The sequence below is a fragment of the Haematobia irritans genome, chromosome 1 (assembly GCF_050003625.1).
Source record: "Haematobia irritans isolate KBUSLIRL chromosome 1, ASM5000362v1, whole genome shotgun sequence".
Taxonomy (NCBI): Eukaryota; Metazoa; Arthropoda; class Insecta; order Diptera; family Muscidae; genus Haematobia; species Haematobia irritans.
Window position 1 is genome coordinate 41,172,984 of NC_134397.1, and position 27,626 is coordinate 41,200,609.

The 27,626-nt window shown below is 31.5% G+C and overlaps 3 protein-coding genes across 4 annotated transcripts; 2 read left to right on the forward strand and 1 right to left on the reverse strand.

Moving 5' to 3' along the window:
• The first annotated feature begins 4,154 nt into the window (after positions 1 to 4,154).
• LOC142220700 (uncharacterized) lies at positions 4,155 to 21,879 on the forward strand. The gene is made up of 2 exons (XM_075289973.1): positions 4,155 to 7,373; positions 21,490 to 21,879. Exon 1 carries the CDS (start codon positions 5,510 to 5,512, stop codon positions 5,897 to 5,899), a length of 390 nt encoding a protein of 129 aa, XP_075146088.1. The 5' UTR covers positions 4,155 to 5,509; the 3' UTR covers positions 5,900 to 7,373; positions 21,490 to 21,879.
• LOC142223891 (uncharacterized) lies at positions 5,952 to 23,798 on the forward strand. Its single transcript, XM_075293727.1, has 5 exons — positions 5,952 to 6,046; positions 15,623 to 16,936; positions 17,917 to 18,568; positions 23,488 to 23,552; positions 23,708 to 23,798. Exons 1-5 carry the CDS (start codon positions 5,952 to 5,954, stop codon positions 23,796 to 23,798), a joined length of 2,217 nt encoding a protein of 738 aa, XP_075149842.1.
• Positions 20,033 to 27,602, reverse strand: ear (ENL/AF9-related super elongation complex transcription factor). 2 transcript variants are annotated; one of them, XM_075289972.1, is made up of 4 exons: positions 27,469 to 27,602; positions 26,849 to 27,090; positions 23,786 to 26,784; positions 20,033 to 21,267 (listed from the first exon to the last, which is right to left on the reverse strand). In XM_075289972.1, the coding sequence occupies exons 2-3, from the start codon at positions 27,027 to 27,029 to the stop codon at positions 23,813 to 23,815; spliced, it is 3,153 nt and encodes a 1,050-aa protein (XP_075146087.1). In that variant the 5' UTR covers positions 27,030 to 27,090; positions 27,469 to 27,602; the 3' UTR covers positions 20,033 to 21,267; positions 23,786 to 23,812. The 2 variants fall into 2 exon arrangements, with proteins under 2 accessions (XP_075146087.1, XP_075146086.1); XM_075289971.1 differs by having other exon boundaries at positions 27,405 to 27,597.
• Between the last annotated feature and the right edge of the window lie 24 nt (positions 27,603 to 27,626).

The following is a 27,626-nucleotide window of genomic DNA, read 5'->3' on the forward strand; positions in this document are numbered from 1 at the left end:
ATTTATGATAAACGAGCAACAAAACAAAATAAAACGAACACAACTACAACAACAAATCCATTTCACTACAACATATATCACAACACTAAAAACACCTATCCTTTCTCACTCTTCTTCACTTGAAATAACTAATTAAATTACGAAAGGATATGTATTGAAAAGGTCATGATAGAAGAAGTGTTTTTTTTTTGTTTTTTAACAAATAATTTACCAAAGCAATATTGAAGATGGTTTATGGGCGACCGGACATATCCCCTAACGGACAAATCGCCCAAATTATTTTTGGGCGTTATGACATCCCTTGGGGCTGTGAAATCGTCCAGTTTTATGTCCTCCCTTATCTTATGCCCCGAAAAATAGGCGGACAAAACGGCCAATATTTTATGGGAAAAATTAATGTAGGAATACAAATCAAAAACTTCCCTAAACGAAGTAGGGTATTTAATTCAAAATGGCGTAACTACACACAAAAAAAAATTCTGATTCAATCACGAAATTAATTGATCCAATTAATTTTTAATTGAAATGTCTTCAATCACAGAAATGATAGTATCAATTAAAAAATTAATTGAAGGTCAATTAAAAAGTTAATTGATCCAATTAAAAAATTAATTGATACTATTATTTTTGTGATTGATTTTTGTTTCAATTAAAAAATTTGTTGAATCAATTAAATTTTTATGTCCTAGGAGGAAAGTACTTCTCCCCAGGCATACCTTCGGCCATGAAATAAGTAGTGCTTTTAAAGCATATAATCACCTATTATGTAATCACTTATTCGTAGATATACCAAAGATTGCAAAGATTCTCTAGCCGATTACCATGGATCAAAATATGGCCAGTAATTTTGTAATATGAACACTACTTGACTAGACACGAATATTGCAGAAATAAACAAAAATCTAAGAAGTCATCTAAAGAAGATTACACGCAAATTAAATTCACACTTAAAATATAAATAAAAGTGGGTTGTTTAAGGGAGTTTAATTCATGTTATACGTTATAATAAACCTAATAGACCACATTAGGTTCGAAAACTACTAAAGGTAGATTTTAACTCCCTTTTTTATAAGGCAAATGACAGTTGAAATCTAGTTAAAGTTGATTTTGAAAGTGTAATGGGAATGAGGTATAATAAAGCAATTATTTAAAACATAATACACAGAAAAAAAATTCACAAAAAATTCTCCAATTAAAATCTTAATTGAGTTTTAAAAAATATTCAATTAAAAATTTAATTGATTCAATAATTTTTTTATTGAAATAAAAATCAATCACACAAATTAGTAGTATCAATTAAATTTTTAATTGGATCAATTAATTATTTAATTGACTGTTAATTAATTTTTTAATTGATACTATCATTTCTGTGATTGAAGACATTTCAATTAAAAAATTAATTGGATCAATTAATTTCGTGATTGAATCAGAATTTTTTTTGTGTGTATGGAAATGTCATTAATTATTATGAAATATTCGTGAAGAATATTTCTTAACTTTTTGAGTTTTTTTTTTGAGTAAATGCTCAATTATTTGAATAATACCATCATTTATTCTATTTTATTAAGTCATTAACAGCCAAATGCATTACATGTTGAGAATAACAATTCGAAAATTACTAAGAAGTATTTATTATTGTCATTACAAGTTAGTCATTATAAATCAGCACAATGTAATGCAATGTGTAATGACAGCTTTACTCCTGGTAATGCAAATTGTAATGAGATGTGGTTACCTAGTTTTCGCTGAGTAAATTCAAATGTATTTGAGCTGAAACTGACCTATTTTACGAGCGAAAGAGGTCTTCGTAGTACCATTTTAGCCGCTTTTACATTTCTGTCGGGCGCTGAGAAGGAAAATGGTCAAAAATTCCGATCCAGCAAAAAGTAGTTAAAACAAACAATGAAGCCAGGATATGCTAATTTTACCTCTTCTTCTACATATGAAATAAAAACAATATTCGATATTTGTCAATAAGAGGCATATCTAAGTATTTACAAAAATCCACAAAATGGATTATATGAAATCTGTGGCTTGGTGCTAAAAAGGCCAATGTCAATATTTTGCTGTTTTGAGTTAATCATTGCATTAGATTTCTTTTTTTGCTCTCTTTCATAATTATAAAACAGTCAATCTTAAATTTTACCCAGAAGGGGTTAAATAAGCGTAAAGCTGGTCAATGTCATTATGAACTCATCTGTAAAACAAAACTAAAAGGGCCAATGTCTACTTTGGCCCTTTTATAAACGTCAACTGTGGAGATTTAACCTTACCATCTACCAAACGATGGGAAGAAAATCATCTTCTATATGCTACGTATGGAATGAAACAGTAGCTGCTGTAGTTAAAATAGTTTTTGTTAAAACATTCAAGTTCAATTACCTCAAAACTGAATATTTTGACATTTTTGAAATATTAAAAAAATAATTTTTTTAATTTAAGAACATTCCTTATATTCAAAAGGTCATACATAACCCCCAAAAATTTTTGGGGCTTATGACCGTGATGGGCGAGGGCATAAAAACCAAACTAAAATTGGGCGATTTGACAGCCCCAAGCGAAGTCATAACCCCCCAATAAATATTTTCGGCGATATGTCCGTTGGAGATATGCCCGGTCGCCTGATTAATGAAATGTCGCACAATTCTATGGGAATCTAATTTGTGCAATGAGATATTTGTCTGTTAAGGTCGTGTTGAAAATCATTACTTTGGCGGTTATATTTTGTAAAATAATTAATAATGTATATGAAAACCAACGTATTCCTATTAAACAGTCACAAAATATAGATGCAAAAGAAAAGCAATATGCTTTACAATTAATTATTTGAAATAGTAATCATGTAAAACTGAACATAGTAGCGGCCTTTATCAAAGAAATTTGTTAATGGACAGAGCATAAAAATTTGCTAAAACCTTATGTTGAAAAGGCACATCATTCACTTCGCCTACGAATTTTATACAAATCGACCATGTAATGGGGCTATATAAGAGATAAGTTCATCACAATGGACTGAATAGTCTAAGTGAGCTAAGGCTGCCACCTAACCTAACCTAACTATGGTGTGGGGGTATACTAACTTTGTTATTTAATTGGTAGAACATTGAAATATTTGCTGTAGACATAATCATGCCTGTTCTTGGTATCAAAGCACTGTAGACCACACAACACACATTCTTCACTCCTCTCAAAAAGTTTGGTGTGCGGACTCATACGTGAGAACACTTTTTTCGAATCGAAAAATGTGAACAGCTTTTCTGCAATGCACAAACTGAACCTATTTTGTTGGTAAAATTGCAGTATCCTGTAGAATAAAAAGTAAAAAAAAGCTCTAAACATATGCCCCAATCAGAAGAAAATTTTGTTCAAATTTTAGATTGTATTATTAAATTGTATTATTAAATTGTATGCAAATGATTTTGATAAAATGTGCACAATATATAAAGAACACTTGGTTAGGTTAGGTTATTGACGATGACATCAATCCGCACAAGACGGATTTAGTGCCCAATTAGACGATAGTTGCTCCATTGCCATTCTCAAGTTATATCATCATTCCTACTTAATGATGAATTCATTAGGAACGTCGACAGCTTCTGCTACCTACACCCTCAAAAAAAATCGCTTCTTTAACATATGTTCCAAACATATTTTGCAGGAAGCACATATATTATTGGATACTGCCGAAACATTAATATGTTTGTTTTATGTGAACATATGATATGTTTGGAAGCATTTTGAGCCCAAAAATATTATATGCTTGGAAGAATTTTTCCCAAGGACGATTGTGCTCATTCCCTAACATTATCGTAATTTTCACTTCCACGAAATTTTTAGTTCTTGGCACCTTTTTCTGTAATACAAATAATGTTGAAGAAATTATTCACTTTTATAAATTTTTTAAATTTTACCTTTCGCCTGCACGGAGAATCGAACCGAGGACCATACTGTTTGTAAACCAACACACTATCCACTGGGCTACGTAGCTGTTATGGTCACCAGCAGATAATTATCGTTATAAGTTACATTTATATAGCATAGTTTGCAGCGCCCACGAGCCCATGCAAACATAACATTATTTAACAGAAACATACATTTGTTTGCCACGTGGAGCAGTGGTTAGCATGTCTGCCTTGCATGCAAAGGGTCGTGGGTTCAATCCCTGGTCCGACCGAACAACTTTTTTTTTTTTTTTTTTAATTTACACATTTATATTTATACTATATTAAATTTTTATTATGAAACTTCGAAATGTGGGTTATTAAAGATTTATAGTCAGTAACAGTGCTTGATATAAACGAAATTGGCTGATTTTTGCATAAAATATTATTTTTTTATTGCAAAAATAACAATTTTGTAACAAAAAACTGTTTTTGGTACAAAACTTTAAAATTTGGAAGGAATTCAAAAACTCTAACAAAAGAAGAACGTGGAGTCGAGTATAAACATACATAAATAATTTTATAATATAAACATAAATTTATTTAGGCGTGAACAGTTTTTTACTAGCATTTAATACCATCGCTCTAAAATGCCTTTTATTTTTCTTTAATAATTCATTTTAAAGAAAATAAACTTTTTAAATTGTTTTAGCTGCAAAACTCGAACTTAATGCCCGCTTTTATATTTGAAGGTGTCCGTCAACTCCTCGTGGACTACTTATTAATAAAGAGGAACTAAACTTTGTTTTTATACATTTTACTGCGTAATTTTTCACTATTTCCTCCTTATTTCATTTTACTGTCCCAACTCTAAAAAGAGTATAGTGCCCTTTTTGTTATTTTTATGAAGACCACTGATTTCTTTTAACGAACCAAGAAAAAAATTGTGCCCATAATGCCAAAATGATAAACAAAACACATGTCCACACATACATAAAATGCTGCTCTCAAGGCGAAAACGTATGCTGTTTGTTTTTCAAATGTCTATTCTCTTGGTTCGGAATGTCCATTCTCTTTATTCAAATTAAATAATATTTAGACTTAAACATATCAAATTTTTGGCCTTATCATAAAACAGTTTTCCGAAACAACATGCAAGCGGTTTCACAGAAATTGTTCTCTTTTGATTCTTTCGGTGTGTTATGTTGATATCTTTCGTCAACTCTCCCGGTTTCCATCTCTATTTCTTTCTCTATACTCTCTCTCTGTCGCTTTGAGTAAAATATCACAACATATGTATGTTTAGTCGAAATTTGTAAATTCATATATGTTGGCATTCACACATATGATTTTTATGAAACATTCATGCCCCAAACATAATATATTCTAACATATTAACATAGATGTCCCAAACATTTAGTGTTAGTTTAGGAACATTACATGTTTGCACTTAAATAAATTGTGCTTAAAAATTGTGCCCGAAACACATTTTGTTTATATCGGAACATATGAAAAACATATTTTTCTAAGAGTGTAGGCAGCGTGATTACAGCAGACGGCGGCACTGATGACGATGTAAATTCTCGGATACAGAAAGCAAGAACTGTTTACCACGAGCTCCGAAATATATGGAAATCAAATTATCTTACACCGAAAAACAAAGTAAACATATATACTGCATGCGTCAAAACTGTGCTATTGAATGGATCCAAGACCCTGCTTGTATCCACCAGCATCAAGCAAAACTACAGGCTTTTAGCAACAGATGTCTTCGTAGTATTCTAAAAATTTGGTGGCCACGTAATATCTCCAATGAGGAACTTCTCAAAATAGCCGATCTAGACAATATAAATACACAAATTAAAAGGAGAAAATACAACTGGAATATGATGAAATATGTCGCGAGACCCTCGAATGGAATTCTCAAGGATCAAGGAAGAGAGGCAGACCAAAGACAACCTGGGGACGAACAATTTTCAACGACCAACACTTTTACTAAGCGAAAGCCCATCAAATAGCAAAAGGATAAAGCGAAGTAAACGTTTATGAGACGCGTGCGATATCTACAACATGCCCAACTACGCTACATCGCATCAGACAAAGACCGATGGAGATTATATGTACACAGCCTATGTTCCTGACGGAATTTGTCCTCTCTTTGCACCGTAAGTATTATTCTCAAGTTCTTAGCCCTTTCTTTGCATCGTAAGTAGTATTCCCAAGTTTCTACTATTATTCGTCCCATATCAGTTTTTGTTTGCCCATAGCCCGCAGGAGAATCCCTTCTATCATATTTGCCATTGATTCTGTAAATATTTATACAAAGAAAACGGAGCAAAAACGTCCGTGGTGCCGCTTGCGCATTGCTTAGCCAGTGCACCTGTCTCTTCGTTTCCTATTATGCCATCGTGGCATGCCCGCCTTACATACACAAGGTCGTGGACTCGATTCCTGCTTCGACCGAACACCAAAAAGTTTTTCAGCGGTGGATTATCCCACCTCAGTAATGCTGGTGACATTTCTGAGGGTTTCACTGCAATGTGGAACGCCGCTCGGACTCGGCTATAAAATAGAGGTACCTTGGCATTGACCTTAACATGTAATCGGGCAGCACTCAGTGATAAGAGAGAAGTTCACCAATGTGGTATCACAATGGACTGAATAGTCTATGTGAGCCTGATACATCAGACTACCATCTAACCTAGCCTAACCTAACCTTCCTATTATGCCATAATGTACAGGTACTCTGCACAGAGTTATTGCTGTTCAGTGAGAACCGTGTGCTTTCTACGACACCGGCTGACTACCTTCTACCTTATGTTAGTATTGTCCTGGACCTTTATTGCTGATATCGCATTTAAATTGAAGCAACTAAATACCACTGTCTGTGCTCTCGGCCATTTTAGACACATCCGTATAGATGTTAAAATCTCTGAAATGTATTCTGTTCTCGTCCCAGTCCACTATATCTGGGAAAATTGAGTTTAGATTACCCTCATAAACATACTCTGTAACAACAACGGCGAGTGAGTTTGCATTGGTAGCTCATGCTTAGTAATAACAAAAGTACGAGTCCGATATGGTTGAAATTCCTACAGTGCCCGAGAATACGGGAATATACTAAACTAAAACGAAAATTGCTTCTGAAATATAAACATCCATCGTATAATTGTAAAGCTATTTTTATTTCCAAAACCTACTTTAGCATATCAGAAAATTTCAAACATTCGTTCGGTCCTCGCCCGACACCAATTCTAGTACTTGGTCTGGTCGGGTTCTATTCAAATCATTACAGATATCATGACGTTTGGACAGACATACACCTACAGAGATATACCATATACATTCTAATCGAAATTATCAAAAAGGAAAGATAACCAAAAGCAATCTCCCATAGAATTTAATGAAATACACATACTACAAAACAAAATATAATTGAGATAATGAAATGCTACAGATTACTACAGATAAGAAATCATGAGAAACTAAAAAGTAAGTAAGTAAACATTAAGGGAGGGTATTTATTAAAAATACAAACTAAAAAAAGAAAATTTGATTGAATTCAAAACAGAAAAGGACCTTGTAATAGTGTATTAGTAATTGTAATTTGTAAACAGTAAATGGGGGAAAAACATAAAACAAAAACAATATATATAAATTAAATAGTTTTTCAAAACAATATTGAATTTAATAGCAATTGTAATCAACAATCAATCAGTCACTACCACAACCACCAGAAATACAAATAAATAAAAAAAAAACACTAAAACAAAGCATTTAAAATCTTTACCCCCACCTCACTCTCTCTCCTCTCCCACTCTTCCCACAAAGTATGATGTAGGATGGCTGTTTGGCTTTAAAGATACAAAAGCAAAAAATATGTTCTGAATAGGATTAATTAGGAATATTTATGGAATTAAATAAAAAATAAATAAAAACTCACACAAAGCAAAACAGTTAAAGAATACCGGAAAGAATACTAAAAATTTTATGTTAATATAAAGAAGTATTGTCTTGTTTTTTTTTTTTTATAAATTTAAAATAATTTGAAAAATTGAATTTGTATACAAGTACTTCCATAAAGTTGGAATGTCTAACAAATGAAATTATCCTTGGAAAACGTAAAAATCAATATACATTTTACCAAACAAAAAAAAGGAACACGAAGTGTTACCATATCATCGACCAAAAATTGTTTTTTGAGTGAAATTTGAGTTGAAAGTTTAGTGATACAAATACCAAAAATTATAATTAAAATTTCAGGATGCATTCACTTTTTGTCAATATGACCGTTCATAATTGGTCAAAAATCGAATTGCAATAAGAACGAATGTAATCTTCTGTGCATCCCCGTCAAAACCTGGATAAGTACACTGAAAAAAATATTGTCGTGAGACCAAAGATTTCATGTACTTAAAATACGAATGCAAATTTTGCTTAGCATAGAAGACGCATTTCTCTAATATAAAGTTTTTTTCCTTGTCCAAAAGCCGATAAACTTCAATGAAGTCGTATTGTCCTTGTAATTAAGTGATTTTACTTAAAAACGGGTATCATAACATGAAAGAAAAATTTTTTAGGGTAAGGTCAACTTGACTTTAATAATTCAGAAAAATTCTTTAATATTAATGAAATTGTCTTTAAATTTGTTGTCTTTTTTCAACTTGACTACAAAGCAAAAAATCGTTAAAAATAGGACATGTTATTTTAAAGATGTTTTTTACTTGAAACATAGCATAATTTCTACTGGAAGTCGAGCCTGAATTTGGAAAATAAAGTTGTCGTTACCTCATTTTTAAAGGACTTTTGGAGCCACCGTGGTGCAATGGTTAGCATGCCCGCCTTGCACACACAAGGTCGTGGGTTCGATTCCTGCTTCGACCGAACACCAAAAAGTTTTTCAGCGGTCGATTATGCCGCCTCAGTAACGCTGGTGACATTTCTGAGGGTTTCAAAGCTTCTCTAAGTGGTTTCACTGCAATGTGGAACGCCGTTCGGACTCGGCTATAAAAAGGAGGTCCCTTCTCATTGAGCTTAACATGGAATCGGGCAGCACTCAGTGATAAGAGAGAAGTTCACCAATGTGGTATCACAATGGACTGAATAGTCTAAGTGAGCCTGATACATCGGGCTGCCACCTAACCTAATCTAACCTAAAACACTTTGAAAGCATATGAAGAAAAAAATCTAAAAAATCGAAAAATCAAAATTTGCTTCAAAACCCAAATTTAAAAGAGAATTGTGTCTTAAAAGTATCCTTACTTGTATTCTCCGCTTCTTTGGCTCGGAATCAATACCAAAATTGTTAAAGTGAAGACAAAATCTTTGGAAACGCGCATGCTTTTTTCAGTGTAGTTGAGATGAAAAACTGCTTGCCCAGAGAAGTTGTGCCATACCCTCAGCACTACCGCGTGTCTAAGAATAATGACTTACCATCACCGGATGGTTACGGTTACTTCACATCAAATTTTCAGGTGTACTGCCACATACACATAATAAAAATATTTTTTGTCTTTAATCTCGAAATTAATTGAACCAATTAAGTTTTATTTGAAATGTCTTCAATCATAGAAATGATAATATCCATTAAAAAATTAATTGATACTATTAATTTTTGTTCAATTAAAAAATTTGTTGATTCAATTAAATTTCTCATCGAATTTCTTTTAAAACTGAAGACTTAAATTGGAAAAATGTTCGTGAATTTTTTTCCTGTGTAGCCAGTATATTTGTTGTTTATTTCTCGCACACAACATCTTTTTCTCATATCTCATCAACGCTCACAATTTAGCTCTTGGTAATGATGCAGAGAAGTAATTTCCTCATAGGACATGTCCTCGTGAAAGTAATCAAGATTTCCATTTAATAGTAATTACTTACCAATTTTGTAATGAAAGATTTGGTAATGAAAGATTTTGATGGGATCCATATTGGATAATTTTTTTGTAGTTCTTTCCTTACTCTGTAAAGTTGTCCCAATAGAAAAGGTTACTTGCACACAAGAAAATTTTTTTCTGATTCAATCACGGAATTAATTGATTCAATTAATTTTTCAATTGAAATGTCTTCAAACACAGAAATGATAGTATCAATTAATTGAAAGTCAATTAAAACATTAATTGATCCAATTAAACAATTAATTGATACTAATCAATTAAATTTTAATTGCATATTTTTTAAAACTCGATTAAGACTTAAATTGGAAAATTTTTCGTGAATTTTTTTTCTGTGTTGCACACAGAAAAAAATTCTGATTCTTCTGGTATATTGTTTTATTTAATTAAAATATTAGTTGAGTCTATTAATATTTTATTTAATGAAATTTCAATAATTTTCTTAACTAAGTGAATTCATTAATTTGATTAAAAATGTAATTGTATCAAAAAACAAATTTTTTTATTGAAAATATTTAGGTGATAATTTTTTTCTGTGTGACGTTTTGGTAATTTCGGACTTACGAAATTGATGACCTTGGAGTAATAAAGCATTAAAAAATTAGCATATCGTTCTTTGATACTTTTGGAGTCCAAATATGTACCAAAAAAAAAACAAAGTACAAAATACCTCAAACTTGAGGACGTCTTGTATTCAAGTATTTTCAAGTGTATTTTTCTCTTCCCAAAAATCCGAAAAAAATAAGGTCAATTTCAAGCTTTTACAAAAATCTTTAATTCCCACCGTTAGGAATGCTGGGATACTTTTAAATATTTCAGTTCGATAAAATTGTCATCCCATACGAAAAAATCTTTCAATATCTATAAAGCTTCATAATACATGTGCTGAAAAAAGGGGTACGTTCAATTCTTCCCTTGTAATTGGTAGTCAATTTTAGTATCTACGAAGTAGAATTGACTTCATGCATTTCTAATATGATAAAAACAAAACCGAATATTACGCACAAATATATTCCAAAGATATTTAGAAGAAAATAAGTTCAACGTACAAATTATTAAGTTTAATATTATTAATTCAATTATTTTTATGTTTATATATATACATGTATAAAAATATCTAATTTTACTCGTTTAATTTTTAAACTGAAAGGTGGTATTAATGCATTTCTTATATACACAAATAAAACAAGCCATATTAACAAGGTTTTTGAGCATTATGGGGAAAATATAAAGAATAAAATTCAAAGAGAAAAACAAACAAACAGAAACGAATAAATATAAAAAAGAAACTTTTTCCCTTCCCCCCTCAAACTTAACTTCAAAAGATTTTGGCTCAATTCTTTCTAATTTAGACTGAACTTCTAATAATACATACAATAAATCTTTGTCTTTCAAAATAAACCAACGAATTATTACTGAAAAAAATTATACATATATATATATTAGTTAAAAAAAAGAATATAATAAACAATTTACTTTTTTTGCTAAACTCAATAATAAATTGAAAAGTAACATGAAAACCAACTAAACTGAACAAAAACATAAAGTATTTATTTTTCAATATTTAGTACCTTAAACTAATTTTAAAGCTAAACCGAATAATATAATTCAACCAGATAAATATTTAAATTTTATTTTAAATTAAAAATAAATATTAAAAAATAATTATTAAAAATCCCAAAATTAAAAACTTATGCGAAAAAATATACAAAAAAATATATATATATGCGAGTATATATATTATCTAATTATATGTAGTTAATATGTTCTAATAACATAAAATATAAAAACAAAAAACAAGTAAAAATTATATATACATTTATATGTATATACCACCCTGATGATATTGTAAATCTCATTTGATTTAAAAGTATAGAAAAAAAATCAGTAAAAAAATGATGTTTGGAATCTCGGTGAATAGATACAGCAGAGAAATATATACATACATAACATTGACATTAAATTAAAAGCAAAGAAATTAAAAAAAATATATTGTTTTATTAAACAAAACCAAAAGAAATATATATAATTTAAGGAAAATAAGTGGAATAAATTAAAATAAAAAATAAAAATCAGTTGTTTCAATGGAAATTAACAAGTGTTTTTGGAACTCTTTTTTTTTTTTTTGTTATAAATCCTGGGAAATTCGCTAAGATATGCTAAAATAGCAAAACGCTGAAACTCAGCCGAAAAAGGAAAAATTGCCACTGCTTGCTAAAAAAGTAAAATATTTTATTTTATTTGGTAAGTCAAACGCCATAAGTACACTGAAAAAAATATTGACCTAATATGACAGATTATGCAACCTGAATTTTAGGAAACGCAATTTACACAATATTAATGAAAAAATTATTTAAAATAAAAAAATTTTAATTAAAAGAAATTTCATAATCATTTCTCTAAAAATGTTTTTCTTTAAATTTAGGACACGAATCTCCTCAAAATAAAGAAAAATATTTTTAATTTAAAAAATTATCTACATTAACTTAGATATTGAATCTGACATTAAAAAAAGTTGATAATCATTGCTTTAAAATTTTTCTTCTTTAAATGTTTCGTGTCCAATCTTTGAACTTTGTGCCCATTCGTTAAAGTCGTATGTGTCGATCTAGCAATGTCCGTCTGTCTGTGAACACATTTTTGTAATCAAAGTCTAGGTCCAATCAACTTTTTGGATGAAATCGATTCAGATTTATATATAGCTCCCATATATATCTTTTGCTTTTGCGTACTTACATCCAGAAGCTATTCTTTTACCCTGATATGCTTTATAGGTGTACAATAAATAGTGTCATAAATTGTGCCACATTTGATTGCAATCGTTTTTAGACATTGCTCCCATATACAGTAAGCAAAAAAAGTTGTGAACCAATGTTAAAATAAATTGTGAAACGATATGAAAAATATGAAGTAAATATAAAGTATTTCGCCCCATTTACACTCATACACTGAGGCCAAATTTTTACTCCGTTTTACGCGAAACTTTACACAGAGAGTAGAATTAACATTTTTACTTTGCATGCTAAATATGATTGAAATCGGTTCATATTTAGATATAGCTCCACGATTTTTATAGAAAATTCTGTCAAAATTTTATTTCTATAGAAAAATCAGTCAAAATTTTATTTCAACAGAAAATTTTGTCAAAATTTTATTTCTATAGAAAGTTTTGTCAAAATTTTATTTCTCTAGAAAATTTTGTCAAAATTTTATTTCTATAGAAAATATTGTAAAAATGTTTTTTCTATAGTAAATTTTGTCAAAACTCTATTTCTATAGAAAATTTTGTCAATTTTTATTTCTATAGCAAATTCTGTCAAAATTTTATTGCTATAGAAAATTTTGTCAATTTTTTTTTTCTATAGAAAATTTTGTCAAAATTTTATTTCTATCGAAAATTTTGTCAAAATTTTATTTCTATAGAAAATGTTGTCAAAATTGTATTGCCATAGTCATTTTTTTCAAAATTTTATTTCTACAGAAAATTTTGTCAAAATTTTATTCCTATAGAAAAATCAGTCAAAATTTTATTTCTATAGAAAATTTTGTCAAAATTTTATTTCTATAGAAAATTTTGTCAAAATTTTATTTCTATAGCAAATTTTGTCAAAATTTTATTTCTATAGCAAATTCTGTCAAAATTTTACTTCTATAGAAAATTTTAGCAAAATTTTATTTCTATTGAACATTTTGTCAAAATTTTATTTCTATAGAAAATTTTGTCAAAATTTTATTTCTATAGAAAATTTTGTCAAAATTTTATTTCTATAGAAAATTTTGTCAAAATTTTATTTCTATAGAAAATTTAGTCAAAATTTTATTTCTATAGAAAATTTTATTTCTATAGAAAATTTTGTCAAAATTTTATTTCTATAGAAAATTTTGTCAAAATTTTATTTCTATAGAAAATTTTGTCAAAATTTTATTTCTATAGAAAATTTTCTCAAAATTTTATTTCTATACAAAATTTTGTCAAAATTTTATTTCTATAGACAATTTTGTCAAAATTTTATTTCTATAGAAGATTTTGTCAAAATTTTATTTCTATAGAAAATTTTCTCAAAATTTTATTTCTATAGAATATTTTCCCAAAATATTATTTCTATAGAAAATTTTGTCAAAATTTTATTTCTATAGAAAATTTTGTCAAAATTGTATTTCTATAGAAAAATTTCTCAAAATTTTATTTGTATACAACATTTTGTCAAAATTTTATTTCTATAGAAAATTTTGTCAAAATTTTATTTCTATAGAAAATTTTGTCAAAATTTTATTTCTATAGAAAATTTTGTCAAAATTTTATTTCTATAGAAAATTTTGTCAAATTTTTATTTCTATACAAAATTTTGTCAAAATTTTATTTCTATAGACAATGTTGTCAAAATTTTATTTCTATAGAAAATTTTGTCAAAATTGTATTTCTATAGAAAAATTTCTCAAAATTTTATTTGTATACAACATTTTGTCAAAATTTTATTTCTATAGAAAATTTTGTCAAAATTTTATTTCTATAGGAAATTTTGTCAAAATTTTATTTCTATAGAAAATTTTGTCAAAATTTTATTTCTATAGAAAATTTTGTCAAAATTTTATTTCTATAGAAAAATTTTTCAAAATTTTCTATAGAAAATTTTGTCAAAATTTTATTTCTACGTAAACTTTGGTATAAATTTTATTTCTATAGAAAATTTTGTCAAAATTTTATTCTTATAGAATATTTTCTCAAAATTTTATTTCTATAGAAAATTTTGTCAAAATTTTATTTCTACGTAAACTTTGGTATAAATTTTATTTCTATAGAAAATTTTGTCAACATTTTTTTTTACAGAAAATTTTGTCAAAATTTTATTCCTATAGAATATGTTCTCAAAATTTTATTTCTATAGAATTAACATTCTTACTTTGCATGCTAAATATCATTGAAATCGGTTCAGATTTAGATATAGCTGCACGGTTGCCACTCGTTTCAAAAAATAATCTTCCGAAATTTGAAAAAAAAAATTACCAAAAATCTACCAAATTAAAAATCTTCTTTTGAAGTTTTTGATCAAATCTCTGTGGTTAGTATGATTTTTTTTTATAGAAAATTTTGTCAAAATTTATTTATTTCTATAGAAAATTTTGACAAAATTTTATTTCTATAGAAAATGTTGACAAAATTTTATTTCTATAGAAAATGTTGACAAAATTTTATTTCTATAGAAAATGTTGACAAAATTTTATTTCTATAAAAACTTTTTCAAAATTTTATTGCTATAAAAACTTTTGCAAAATTTTATTTCTATAGAAACTTTTGTAAAAAAAAAAAAAATTTTCTATAGAAAATGTTGTCGAATTTTTGTTTTTCTATAGAAAATTTTGTCAAAATTATATTTCTATAGAAAATTTTGTCAAAATTTTATTTCTTTTTTTTGGAAGTTTTTGAACAAATCTCTGTGGTTAGTATAAACATTTCTTTCTATAGAAAATTTTGTCCAAATTTTATTTCTATAGAAAATTATGTCAAAATATTTTTTATTTCTATATAAACTTTTGTCTAAATTTTATTTCTATATAAAATTTTGTCAAAATTTTATTTCTACAGAAAATTTTATCAAAATTTTATTTCTACAGAAAATTTTGTCAAAATTTTATTTCCGTAGAAAATTTTGTAAAAATTTTATGTCTATAGAAAATTTTGTCAAAATTTTATTTCTATAGAAAATTTTGTCTACATTTTATTTCTATAGAAAATTTTCTCAAAATTTTATTTCTATAGAAAATTTTCTCAAAACTACATTTTGAAATAAAGTTTTGAGAAATTTTCATAGAAAATTCTACATCCTTGTTGGATTTTTTTCTTATAAGTGATGTTAACAAATTGTTATTCACTGGCCAGACTTCTGTTCCATCTCTATCTCACCATGCCCTGATTTTTGCATCATTTGCGTATTCTTTTTCACGGACATTTACATGCATTGAGTACAGGAATTATGATGCTATCAGTATTGAGGGTTTAAAGTCTTACATAGATGATTTTGATTTTACGTATTTTTACTTCACCAATGATGTTAATGAGAAGCTTCACGTTTTGAATTCCTTATTGAAAGTCCTTTTTGAACATGTTCCTACTGTTAGTTTTCGAGTTAGCGCAAAAGGTGACCCGTGGATGAAGAAAAGAGAGGTAGTAATTGCTAGACGTGAGCGTGACGCTGCCTATCGTGCATTTCGCAATGAACCTTCTTTGGAGAATAGGGCATATTTCTGTAGGAAGAGAAACAAGGCTAAGTCTTTAATTAGGAAGTATAGGATGCGTCATCATCGAGATCTTATTAATAGGACAAATCAGAAAGAGATTTGGAAAATCTTTAATAGTAGATGTTCGGAGGACAGGAATGGTTGCTTAGGTGAAGTGGATGTTGATGAGATTAACAGGGCGTTTGTTGTAAATGGTGGAGCTGGAAGTATTGGTATTGATTTTGATATGACTTATATGGATGACTCGGGTGGCACTTTTTCATTTGACTGTATTGAAATGTCTGATTTATATATGGCTTTGGCTAGCGTGAAATCTGATGCGATTGGAACAGATGGGATTCCATTGAAATTTATAAAGATAGTTTTTCCCTACATCTCAGGTCACATTCTGCACCTTTGTAACTCCATTATAATGACTTCTACCTATCCTGATGATTGGAAACTATCGCGGATTGTTCCGGTGCCTAAAAGGGGCAAGTCATTTGTATGTGACAACCTCCGCCCAATAAGTATCCTCCCATCTCTCTCCAAGGTAATGGAATATATACTCAAAACTCAAATAGTTGAACGTGTTTTTTCAAGTGGAGTTCTCGGTGAGCATCAATATGCCTACAGAAAGGGTTACAATACAGCTGCAATGCTGTTAACTATGACGGAGTATGTCAGGGAGAGGCTGAATGCTGGCGATGATTGTGTTATGGTGTCCTTGGATTTGTCAAAGGCTTTTGACCGTCTGAATCACTCAATGTTAGTAAGGAAGCTGCATACGAAATATGGTTTTACGTCATCTGCATGTAAGATGGTTTGGTCATACTTAGTGAAAAGGTCTCAGTTTGTGCGTATGGGTGACCGTGATTCATATGTGGCAGATCTGTCTTGTGGTGTGCCCCAGGGCTCTGTGTTGGGACCACTGTTTTTCATAATGTTTGTTGATGACTGTGTGGATTGCCTAGATTTGAACGTGGTCAGACCCTACTTATAAAGGGTGATTTGTTAAGAGCTTGATAACTTTTTTTTTTAAAAAAACGCATAAAATTTGCAAAATCTCATCGGTTCTTTATTTGAAACGTTAGATTGGTCCATGACATTTACTTTTTGAAGATAATTTCATTTAAATGTTGACCGCGGCTGCGTCTTAGGTGGTCCATTCGGAAAGTCCAATTTTGGGCAACTTTTTCGAGCATTTCGGCCGGAATAGCCCGAATTTCTTCGGAAATGTTGTCTTCCAAAGCTGGAATAGTTGCTGGCTTATTTCTGTAGACTTTAGACTTGACGTAGCCCCACAAAAAATAGTCTAAAGGCGTCAAATCGCATGATCTTGGTGGCCAACTTACCGGTCCATTTCTTGAGATGAATTGTTCTCCGAAGTTTTCCCTCAAAATGGCCATAGAATCGCGAGCTGTGTGGCATGTAGCGCCATCTTGTTGAAACCACATGTCAACCAAGTTCAGTTCTTCCATTTTTGGCAACAAAAAGTTTGTTAGCATCGAACGATAGCGATCGCCATTCACCGTAACGTTGCGTCCAACAGCATCTTTGAAAAAATACGGTCCAATGATTCCACCAGCGTACAAACCACACCAAACAGTGCATTTTTCGGGATGCATGGACAGTTCTTGAACGGCTTCTGGTTGCTCTTCACTCCAAATGCGGCAATTTTGCTTATTTACGTAGCCATTCAACCAGAAATGAGCCTCATCGCTGAACAAAATTTGTCGATAAAAAAGCGGATTTTCTGCCACTGATTTTGGTAATAAAATTCAATGATTTGCAAGCGTTGCTCGTTAGTAAGTCTATTCATGATGAAATGTCAAAGCATACTGAGCATCTTTCTCTTTGACACCATGTCTGAAATCCCACGTGATCTGTCAAATACTAATGCATGAAAATCCTAACCTCAAAAGAATCACCCTTTATGCAGATGACGTTCAGCTGATCTTTACTGGCTTTAGGGGAATTTCACTTGTTCTTGAGTCAGGGATTAATGATAATTTGCGGTCTCTTTCTGAGTGGTTGACGGACAATGGCTTTGTTCCCAATCCGGACAAGACTAAGGCGGTTATGTTCCGTACCGGTCATCGTTTGTTTTCATATCCGAGGATTCATATGTGTGGTACTAATATTGAATTCGTTGACAGTACTAAGTGCCTAGGGGTGATGATTGATGATTGTTTGAACTTTAGTCACCATATTGATTATGTTTCCTCCAGGGTCACATTGGGACTTAGGAAATTGTACTGTTGTGGTCTGAATTTGCCTCTTCCGGTGAGACATATGATGGGTTTTGCGTTCCTAATGACTCAGGTGAACTACTGCCTTGAATTGGTATCATGCACTCAACACTATAATAGAGACAGGATCAGGCTTATCGTCAATAGAATAGTGCGTTTTGTATACGGTCTTCGTAGGTTTGATCATGTCAGTGACTATGTTAGAGAATTCCTTGGATGTAATTTTGAACAATATGTTTCATTGCGTAAACTGATTTTTTTCTATAAGGCTATTCAGAGATCGTCACCCGCAGATTTACTCTCGAAATTTATTTTCTCCCATTCTGTTAGGAACCCACAGATTAACATACCTCAGATTTCCTGTTCTACATTCGAGAGATCGTACATAGTGTCCGTTGCTAGAATTTGGAATTCTCTCCCGTTAACACTGAGGTGCTTCAACTTTACTGTTTACCAATTTAAGCAATTCCTGTTACAGAGGTTTTTGAATGAATGATTTATATAATAAATTAATTAATAAAAATGTCTGTCATTGCCAATGGTAGTTATCCTTATTTTCTGGAATAAGTATTGGTGGATATTATTTGAACCTTTAGCCATATTTTTATTTTTATTATTTGCTTTATTTTTGCTTATTTGGTTTGCACTTATATATTCTACACTTTTTCTAAAAATTCATTAATATTGTTATTTAATTAAATGATAAATTTACTTTAGATTTTATATAATTAATTAGTTATAGAGGCAATGCGCTATTATTGGCCTTTCTGGCTTATTGTATTGTCGTAAATAAAAATATAAAAAAAAATAAAAAAATATAAAAATAGCAAATGTTGTCAAAAGTTTCTTTCTATAGAAAATGTTCTCAAAATTTTATTTCGAAATAAAAATTTTCAATTTATTTCTATAGAAATTTTTTTCAAAATTTTATTTCTATTGCAAATTTTCTCAAAACGTTATTTCTATAGCAAATTTTCCCAAACTTTTATTTCTATAAAAAATTTTATTCGTAAAGCACATTTTTCATAATTTTATTCCTCTATAAATTAGCCGCTTCTGTAAGACGAGCCATAGCTATTTGATTGGCACTACAGCGTCGATTTCGTTCAATATGAGCCTTCGCCAATTTAGTATATTTTTCATTTGTTTTAGAGGCTGTATAAAGGCATTGGCTGCTTGAGAATTTCGTCGACGCTTTTCCTCTTCTTCATTTTAGAGGATTTTCCGTTTTTTTTTCTTTAGATAATTTGCTACTGTTTATTAAGTAGATTTGGTAAAGGATTACTAGACTTAGGGGTTTCTTGTGATGTTAATTGACCAGAGAAATATTAGCATCATATTCCCCCATTCCTTAAAGGTCAATGTTGGGTAACATCAGATGTCCATTTAAGTAAATTTATATATTAATAAATAAAAATATCTTAAGTTGATTAGTCGAATTTTAGTCGACTTCGACGTCTTAGATGAAAACCCTATTTTTCTATTTTTATCCCCCTATCCGGAACTAGAATCTTTAAGAGCTGTAAAATACAATTTTGAATACCTATTTGATGTAGCAACGTGGCGGTCTTTTTATATCTTCAGTTCACATTTAACATCATAAAGTCGAAGAGTCGTGGACGTCAAAAAACGATTTTCCCAAAATGTGGCATTTTCTAGCTTCCTATGAAAAAAAAGTCGGTTATTCCAAATGTTGAAAAACTCGAATTTCTGTTGCAGTAGAATCTCTAATCACTTGTGAACTTGGTGTCTACCCTATGCCATAAAAATAAATAAAACACTTTCCATATTCCATTTTTTCCAAAGTGAAATAAAATCCAATTTATTGCGTGAGCATTTGCAATATCCAAAACAAACAGAGTCTACATTAAGACTGAATAATAAACAAAGAAAATATAGTGAAGAGTGGAAAATATTAAATTACAACTAAATATTTTCATATATGTATATATTTAACAACTAAATATGTATTATGCATGTATATATATTTTACCTTAGACAAATAGATTAATAATAAATTGCTTAAAGTCAAAAGTCTTCAATATCTTAAGTATAATTGCGTGCAAGTAAAGGGTAGCAGAGGCTTGCAGATAGATGGATAGAAGGAAGGAAGAGACACACAAACACAATTTATAAAAACATTTTCATTCGTTATAATAAAATTGTAAATTATTTCCATTTTAAAAGTATATAAATATACTTGCTAGTATATATTTAAATACAAAAATTAAAAAATATACAAGTCTTATTTAGAGTCAATAAAGGCATTATTGTTTTTGAAGAATTATGTTAGGGTTACACCAAAATTAAAACAAAGAGTTTCAAAATTGTAGTTGCACAATTGATTGAGGGGGCGGGGGGGATATGATGGGGGAGTAATATTGGCATATTCTATTACGTTTTAGAGTATTCTATTAAAATTTGTTCTTGGAGATGTATAAGGTATATAATTGCAGTTCTATAGATAATCAGGGCTTCTATTAACTCATAATTTTTATTTTTTTTAACGAAATTTTACTGTGTCACTGATATTCGCAATAACTCATCATTTTATTTTCTTAACGAAATTTTACTGTGGCAATGAAATTCGAAATATTATTTTTTTTTTTTCAATCTTAATTTAAATTCTCGTTTTTATATTTATATAGATTATTTTATATCTAATAGGGGTTCTTTAAGAATTGTTCAATTTTTTGGTTTTTTGTGTTGTTTTGCTGTAACATGTAAATACATTTATGTACTCTGTCTATTATTCTTAATTTTTTTCCGTTACATTAAAACATTAATAAATTATTAATAATATATGATTTTGTTGTTGTTTTTTCTATTGTGTTTTTTCCATAATATTTAACACAAATTTTGTGCAATACGTATTGTTGTTACTATGTGGGGGTATAATATTAAATATTTCTGTGTACGTTCGCTATAGCTTCTTTTTACTTAGATCATTGTTCCATAACAAAATGCCCTTCTGTTGACAAAAATGTATGTGAACGTCAATTAAAGGAGAAAACAAGAGATGTTCTGTAATATATAGATAAGAAAGAATAAACAATATTAAAGTAATTCTCAATATAAAAATAATTCTCACGTTAATTGTTAACAATCCCGTGGCTCCAAATACAGCATATTTTTTTAATTCCACATAAATCTCCTCAAGAATAAAAACAGAATCTATAAGCGCTCTAGTTTTATAAGATCACCGTCAATGAAAAACTATTTAGCCAATACTGAGATTTTTTACAGAAGACGGACAAGTGGAAGTTCTGAGACTACTTCAAAGGGGACCACATCGGAATGAAGAAGCTGGAAATATTACATCGACGAATTACAATGGACCTATAGTGGTATAAGTGGACATCAATTCAACACAAAAATGGATTCTCTGCAACCTAACCTAACCTTATATTGGGATTGATCCATGCTATCAAAGTAGTCTTGTACTTTTGTAAAACGATAATAGCAACGAAAAGGGAATTAAAGTGAAGAATTGTAGATTGTATAGACATTTCCTAAATTGAGAATAAGAATGATTTGTTGATACTAAAGTCAAAAACCAATCAATAAACAAGTATATATAGCAGTAAGTTCGGCCGGGCCGAGTCTTAAATACCCACCACCATGAATCAAATATAATAGTTTCCTTTGAAAATTTCAGGGGGGTTTGATGACAGATATTTTCCCAAGCAGATCAGTTCAACCAGTATGCTTTCCACAGATAAATGTAAAGATTTTATCTATGAAGACTAGATAAGATTATGAATTTATTAGAACCATTTTTTTTTGAGTTTTAGAGGAATCATAAACATCTCTTGTAAGTGTGCAAGCAAATGATGCAATAATGTCTTGATTTGAAATCTTTAAATCTGTAGATTTTTACCCAAATTATTTAAATTATTAAATTCGGGAAATTTTGCATTCAGTTTCAAGCAATTTTCATGATCAGTGCGCCTTCTATACCCTCAAGAAGTGAAATCGGTCTATATGGAGGCCTTACCAAATGGACCGATAAAACTAAATCATATACAAAACAAGGACCGATAATCACCATTTTCGGCATATCTCTTTATTTTCCTAGAATACCTCTAGATTTCAAATTTCAGGCAAATTGGATAAAAACTTCGGATTCTAGAAGCCCAAGAAGCAAAATCGGGAGATCGGTCTATATGGGGGCTATATCAAAACATGGACCGATACTCACCATTTTCGGCACACCTCTTTATGGTCCTAGAATACCTCTAGATTTCCGATTTGAGGTAAATTGGGTAAAAATTACGGATTCTAGAAGCCCAAGAAGTAAAATCGGGAGATCGGTCTATATGGTGGCTATATCAAAACATGGACCGGTACTCACCATTTTCGGCACACGTTTTTATGGTCCTAGAATACCTCTAGATTTCACATTTCAGGTAAATTAGATTAAAACTACGGATTCTAGAAGCCCAAGAAATAAAATCGGGAGATCGGTCTATATGGGGGCTATATCAAAACATGGACCGATACTCACCATTTTTGGCACACCTCTTTATGGTCCTAGAATACATCTAGGTTTCCAATTGCAGGCAAATTGGATAAAAACTGCGGTTTTTATAAACCCAAGACTCCAAATCGGGAAGTCGGTTTATATGGGGCTATATCAAAACTTGGACTTCGAACTTGACCTTCCTGCAAACAAAAAACTAATCTGTGTCAAATTTCAGGACGATAGCGCCATTATTGAAGGCTGTAGCGTGATTGCAACAAACAGACAGACGGACATGCTTATGTCGTCTTCGAATTTCTGCCTGATCAAGATTATATATATACTTTATATAGTCGGAAATCGATATTTCGATGTGTTACAAACTGAGAAGTGGACTGTATAGTATAAGTTGGAGGAATATCAAGTGAATGTTTCCTTTTACGACACTAGGAGAATATGGAACGTCGATTAGTTGTCATAACTTTTCGGAAAGGCGAATTATTATTAATTATTAATTTTGATATCGTGAAAATCAAATCGACTCAAGTTGTTATTGTAACAGATTGGAGAAGCCCTTAAGTTAATTTTGACTTCCAGCTTTAATGCAGGCGTTTATAATGAGATTTTTTGTTTTCCAACACTGCTTCTATTATCCTGACTTAAAGTAACGGCTGTTAATAAGAGAAAGGGAATGGGGTTATGGCAAAGCTTATCCGCTATTCTACACTAGAGGCGCTGCTGTGATATTTATTTACAGTCTATTTCCGATATCCAAATTCTAGTCTTCGTTTGCTACAAAACGAAAATCAGTTGATTTCGGTTTCTCTACGTTCTATCTAAACGACAAGTGAGATGAAAATCAAAGCGAACGAAAACGTACCGTTACCATTAAAATTGGGTTTCTCTAACTCAATACGTTTGTATGTTTTTTTTTCGGAAATATTTACAATAAAAACTAACACATTACTCATACTATCAAAATATTTGTGAATAAATTTTCAGTCAATCTATCAAATCTTTGGAGTCAATTGTCCCTCTCTCACAGTATTTTCGAAATAGAGCAAATATTTTAAATCTTACCTTTCCACCTTAGACATGAATTCTATGTCACGATACCGATGATGCAAAAAATTCCTGTAATCGTTGAACTGTTACACGATCCAACTTGCATAAATCAAAATCGAATGTTTTTGTTGTGATTTCATAACAACCGGTCGCTGCTATCATTTCAACCACATGCTGCAGATCTTCGTTGTCTTGCAGCGTCATTATTTTGTGATGTAATTCCTGCAATTCGCTTAAATAATCTAAAGGCAAAGGATGTGATGCCATCGAATTGGTTGTGGATGTGGGTGTAGAATTGGTATTGCTTGCACTAGCCGTTGCACTGGTAGCATTACCAACAGCCTCAGTGGCACTTAACGCTGGAGAATGGGCAGCCGACTGTGCCGACAAAGGGGGAGGAGGAAGTGGAGCTGCGGCAGCTGTGCTCGAAGGAGAAGCCCCAGGTTGTAAAAATGTCGATGTTGCCTCTGAGATACTCGCCCTACTACCCGCATTACGTAAGGACGGTGATTTGGATTTCTCACGTACCGATTTAGTATCTTTTTTCATTTGTTTTAGTGGCGGTTCTATAAAGGTATTGGCTGCTTGAGAATTTCGTCGACGCTTTTTCTCTTTTTCTTCTTCATTTTTGGAGGATTTTTCCGAATTTTTCTCTTTAGATGATTTGCTACTGCTTATTTTTGAAGTAGCTTCTTTTATAGGTGGCGGTGTAGGATTGATCGGCTTTGGAGTATCTTGTGATGTTGATTTCTGCGATTTTGTTATGCTCAGATCGGGAAAACTACTGTTTGAGCTGTCAGAATGAGTGATGATTTGTGGTGCCTTAGATGCATTGTTATTAGCCTGATTGAGAATAGGAGCTGTGGTTGATGTTGTTGCAGCCGTATCCAGCGGTGTAGGAGACACACTATCATTATCGCTAAGATCTAAATGTCCACTGTTGGATGAAACCGTACTGGAAGATGCCGCTGTAGTGGTAGTTGGCGGAAAGGGAGAAATTGAAGGGTTTATCGGTATATTGGAGGATTGTGGTGTATTGCTATTAATTGAGGAGGAGGATGATAGCTTCGCCTGTTTAACTTTTGTCTCTGATGATGGCTCAACATCATTTGATTTATGTTTCAATTTGTCTTCTTTCGACGATTTATCTTTGGATTTCTTTTCTTTATTTTTGGATGATTTCGATGAAGAACTGCTTGTAGTGGTCGAAGAAGTTGTTGATGACGGCGTGGTATTAATACCAGATGAATCTTCGGTATTACTAACACGTGGACTGTTCACAACAGGTCCGGATGCGGTAATGCTTGATGGGAGGTTAGGCAGCTGCAGTGGGTTTGGTGCTGAAAAATTATCAACAGCCTTCTCTTCCACTATTTTTTCTTTGACCTCCTTTTCTTTTTTGCTATCTTTTTCTTTATCTTTATCCTTTTCCCGTTCTTTCTCTTTATCCTTATCTCGTTCCTTGTCTCTTTCACGGTCCTTATCCTTATCCTTATTTTTCTCCTTCTTTTTATGTTTATGGGAGCGTTTATCTTTCTCTGGTGCAGCTGAAGATGAAGATACGGTGCTTGAAGACACCTTTTTGTCGTTAGTTGATGGAGCAGGGGGAGCTGATGAGGAAGGCAAAGAAGAAGGCATTGTGTTTGTTTGCGCAGATAAATTACCTGCCAGCTTCTCCTGAACTTTGGCAACCTCTGTCTTTGGCGTTTTTTCTGGTTTCTTTGCTAAATCTGGTTGAGAGGACGAGTTTATGGTATTTTTTGAATGTTTGTTTTCGCTAACTGCCGCTGGCAGAGGATTAGCATTAGAATTCGAGTTGACATTATTGAGAGGTAGTGGCGGCTTTTGTTCATCTTTTTGTGCAGCAAGTTTAGATGAAGCATCCAAAAGTTTTTGCTTTTCTTTTTCTTCATGCCGCCGCTCTTTTTCCTTCTCTTTGTCTTTGTCCTTTTCTTTGTCTTTTTTCTCTTTTTTAGACTTTTTACCACTCGATGACGAAGAAGATTCCTTTGATTTGGACTCTTTCGAGGATTTTGAAGACACCTTAACTTCTTCCAATTTACCGCCTTGTGAAGATGAGGGTCGAGCAGTGGTGCTGGAAGCACCCGCTGCATTTACAGATGTTACTGCAATAGCGGGCGCAGCTTTAAGAGGACTTAGCTCTCGTGATGGCTTGGGACTGGATGGTTTCTTTGCATTATTGCTTGAAGCACTTGCACTGCTAGCTGCTGACGATGTCTTCTCTTTTTCACGTTCACGATCTTTGTCCCGATTTTTATCCTTTTTGGATTTTTCTTCATTTTTGTCTCTTTTGTCGTGTTTGTTTTCCGATTTTTTGGATTCACTTCTACCATCTTTGTGTGGACTTGCAGCCGACTGTTTGTGATGTTTCTCCTTTCTTTCGTAACGTTCCTTTGATCTTTCTGAAGAAGATTTCTCTTTATCTCTCGACGATTTTTCCTTAGAAGCTGGTAAACTAATAGCGGCATTTGTTGCAGGCTGCACTGCTTTATTTTCCGGAGAATGTTTTGCATTCACCCCTCCAACATAAGAACTTGCAGCACCTGGCACAGCGGTAGACCCACCAGTAGAACTATTAGCAGAAGTTTTAGTTATTGGAGGGCCAAAAAGATCGGCAAACGAATTCATTTCGGGAGGCCGGTTTTTATGTTTCTTCTCGGCAGACATGCTCTTATGCATGTCTGGGTGTGCTGTTCCAGGCAAGTTTGCCGCAGCTGAAGTAGCATTAGTTTGTATGGAATTAGATGGTACAACTCCTGAAACGGGCACACCGCCACCTCTTAAAAGCTTTTGGCGAAATTCATCTGAAGGATTTTCAAAAATATGTGTCTTGATTTCAAAATGATGCTTTGGCGGACCAGATGTTACAAGAAACAAATCATATTGATAAGATATTCTTTTGGGATCATCGCGGTTGCGAAAGTATATTTCTATAAAGACTGTGAAGCCCGCATATCCAGATTCTTGAATAAGATATGGTGGTTCCTTACACACTGAAAAAATATGTACACATGTTAATAGTGTAAACAAATACTGTTGGTGTTGTAGAAAACTTACCTCGCTTGGGTTTTGGAAAAGAATCGTGTAGTACAAAAACTACCTTTTCCACAAATGCACTAATATCACCCTGCTGACTGCCCTTCACATACAACTCCCAGTCATGGGTAAAACCCTCTGCCGTCGTTTTACTCTTCAGCTTTGAGGTATGGCCAATTTCAAATTGCACTTTAACCGCCATTATTGCCCTCGCAGGGAAAGTTCCAGTCCCAAAAAAAACTTGCCTAACACAACAACCGAAACTAAAATACACAAAATATATAGAAAACATATATATTATAATTAATACAACATTAAATGGAACAAGTTGTAAGATCTAAGCGGGACAGTGGAAAATCCATATGCTAAAAGTAGTTCACAATATAAAGTGGCTGTATTAGATTTGTAGAAAAAAAGAGTACTACTTCGAGTGGTATTGAAGTTTTATGTTAATGTTTTGGTTCGAAGATAAAGTTTAATAGATTTTCTTTATCTCCATCAATTGGAAATACTTTCTTATTTAGTCCACCCCCTCCCCTTTACAAGAAAACAATTAGTACACGAAGCCTTCACTTACATTTAGAAAATTGGCATATGCTATTCTCGTTTCTGTGTTTCCTCAATAAATTTGCGGTTCTTACCAATTTTATGGACTTTTGGGTCCTTTATGTATTGAATTTAATGAATTAGCTCAGAATCTTTCGGCAATATGTGTACTTTTCCCATCATAATTAATGTTCATCAATCTTATTCTTTGGCGATATCCATTTCAGTACTAATCGATATATGACTTCTGTCT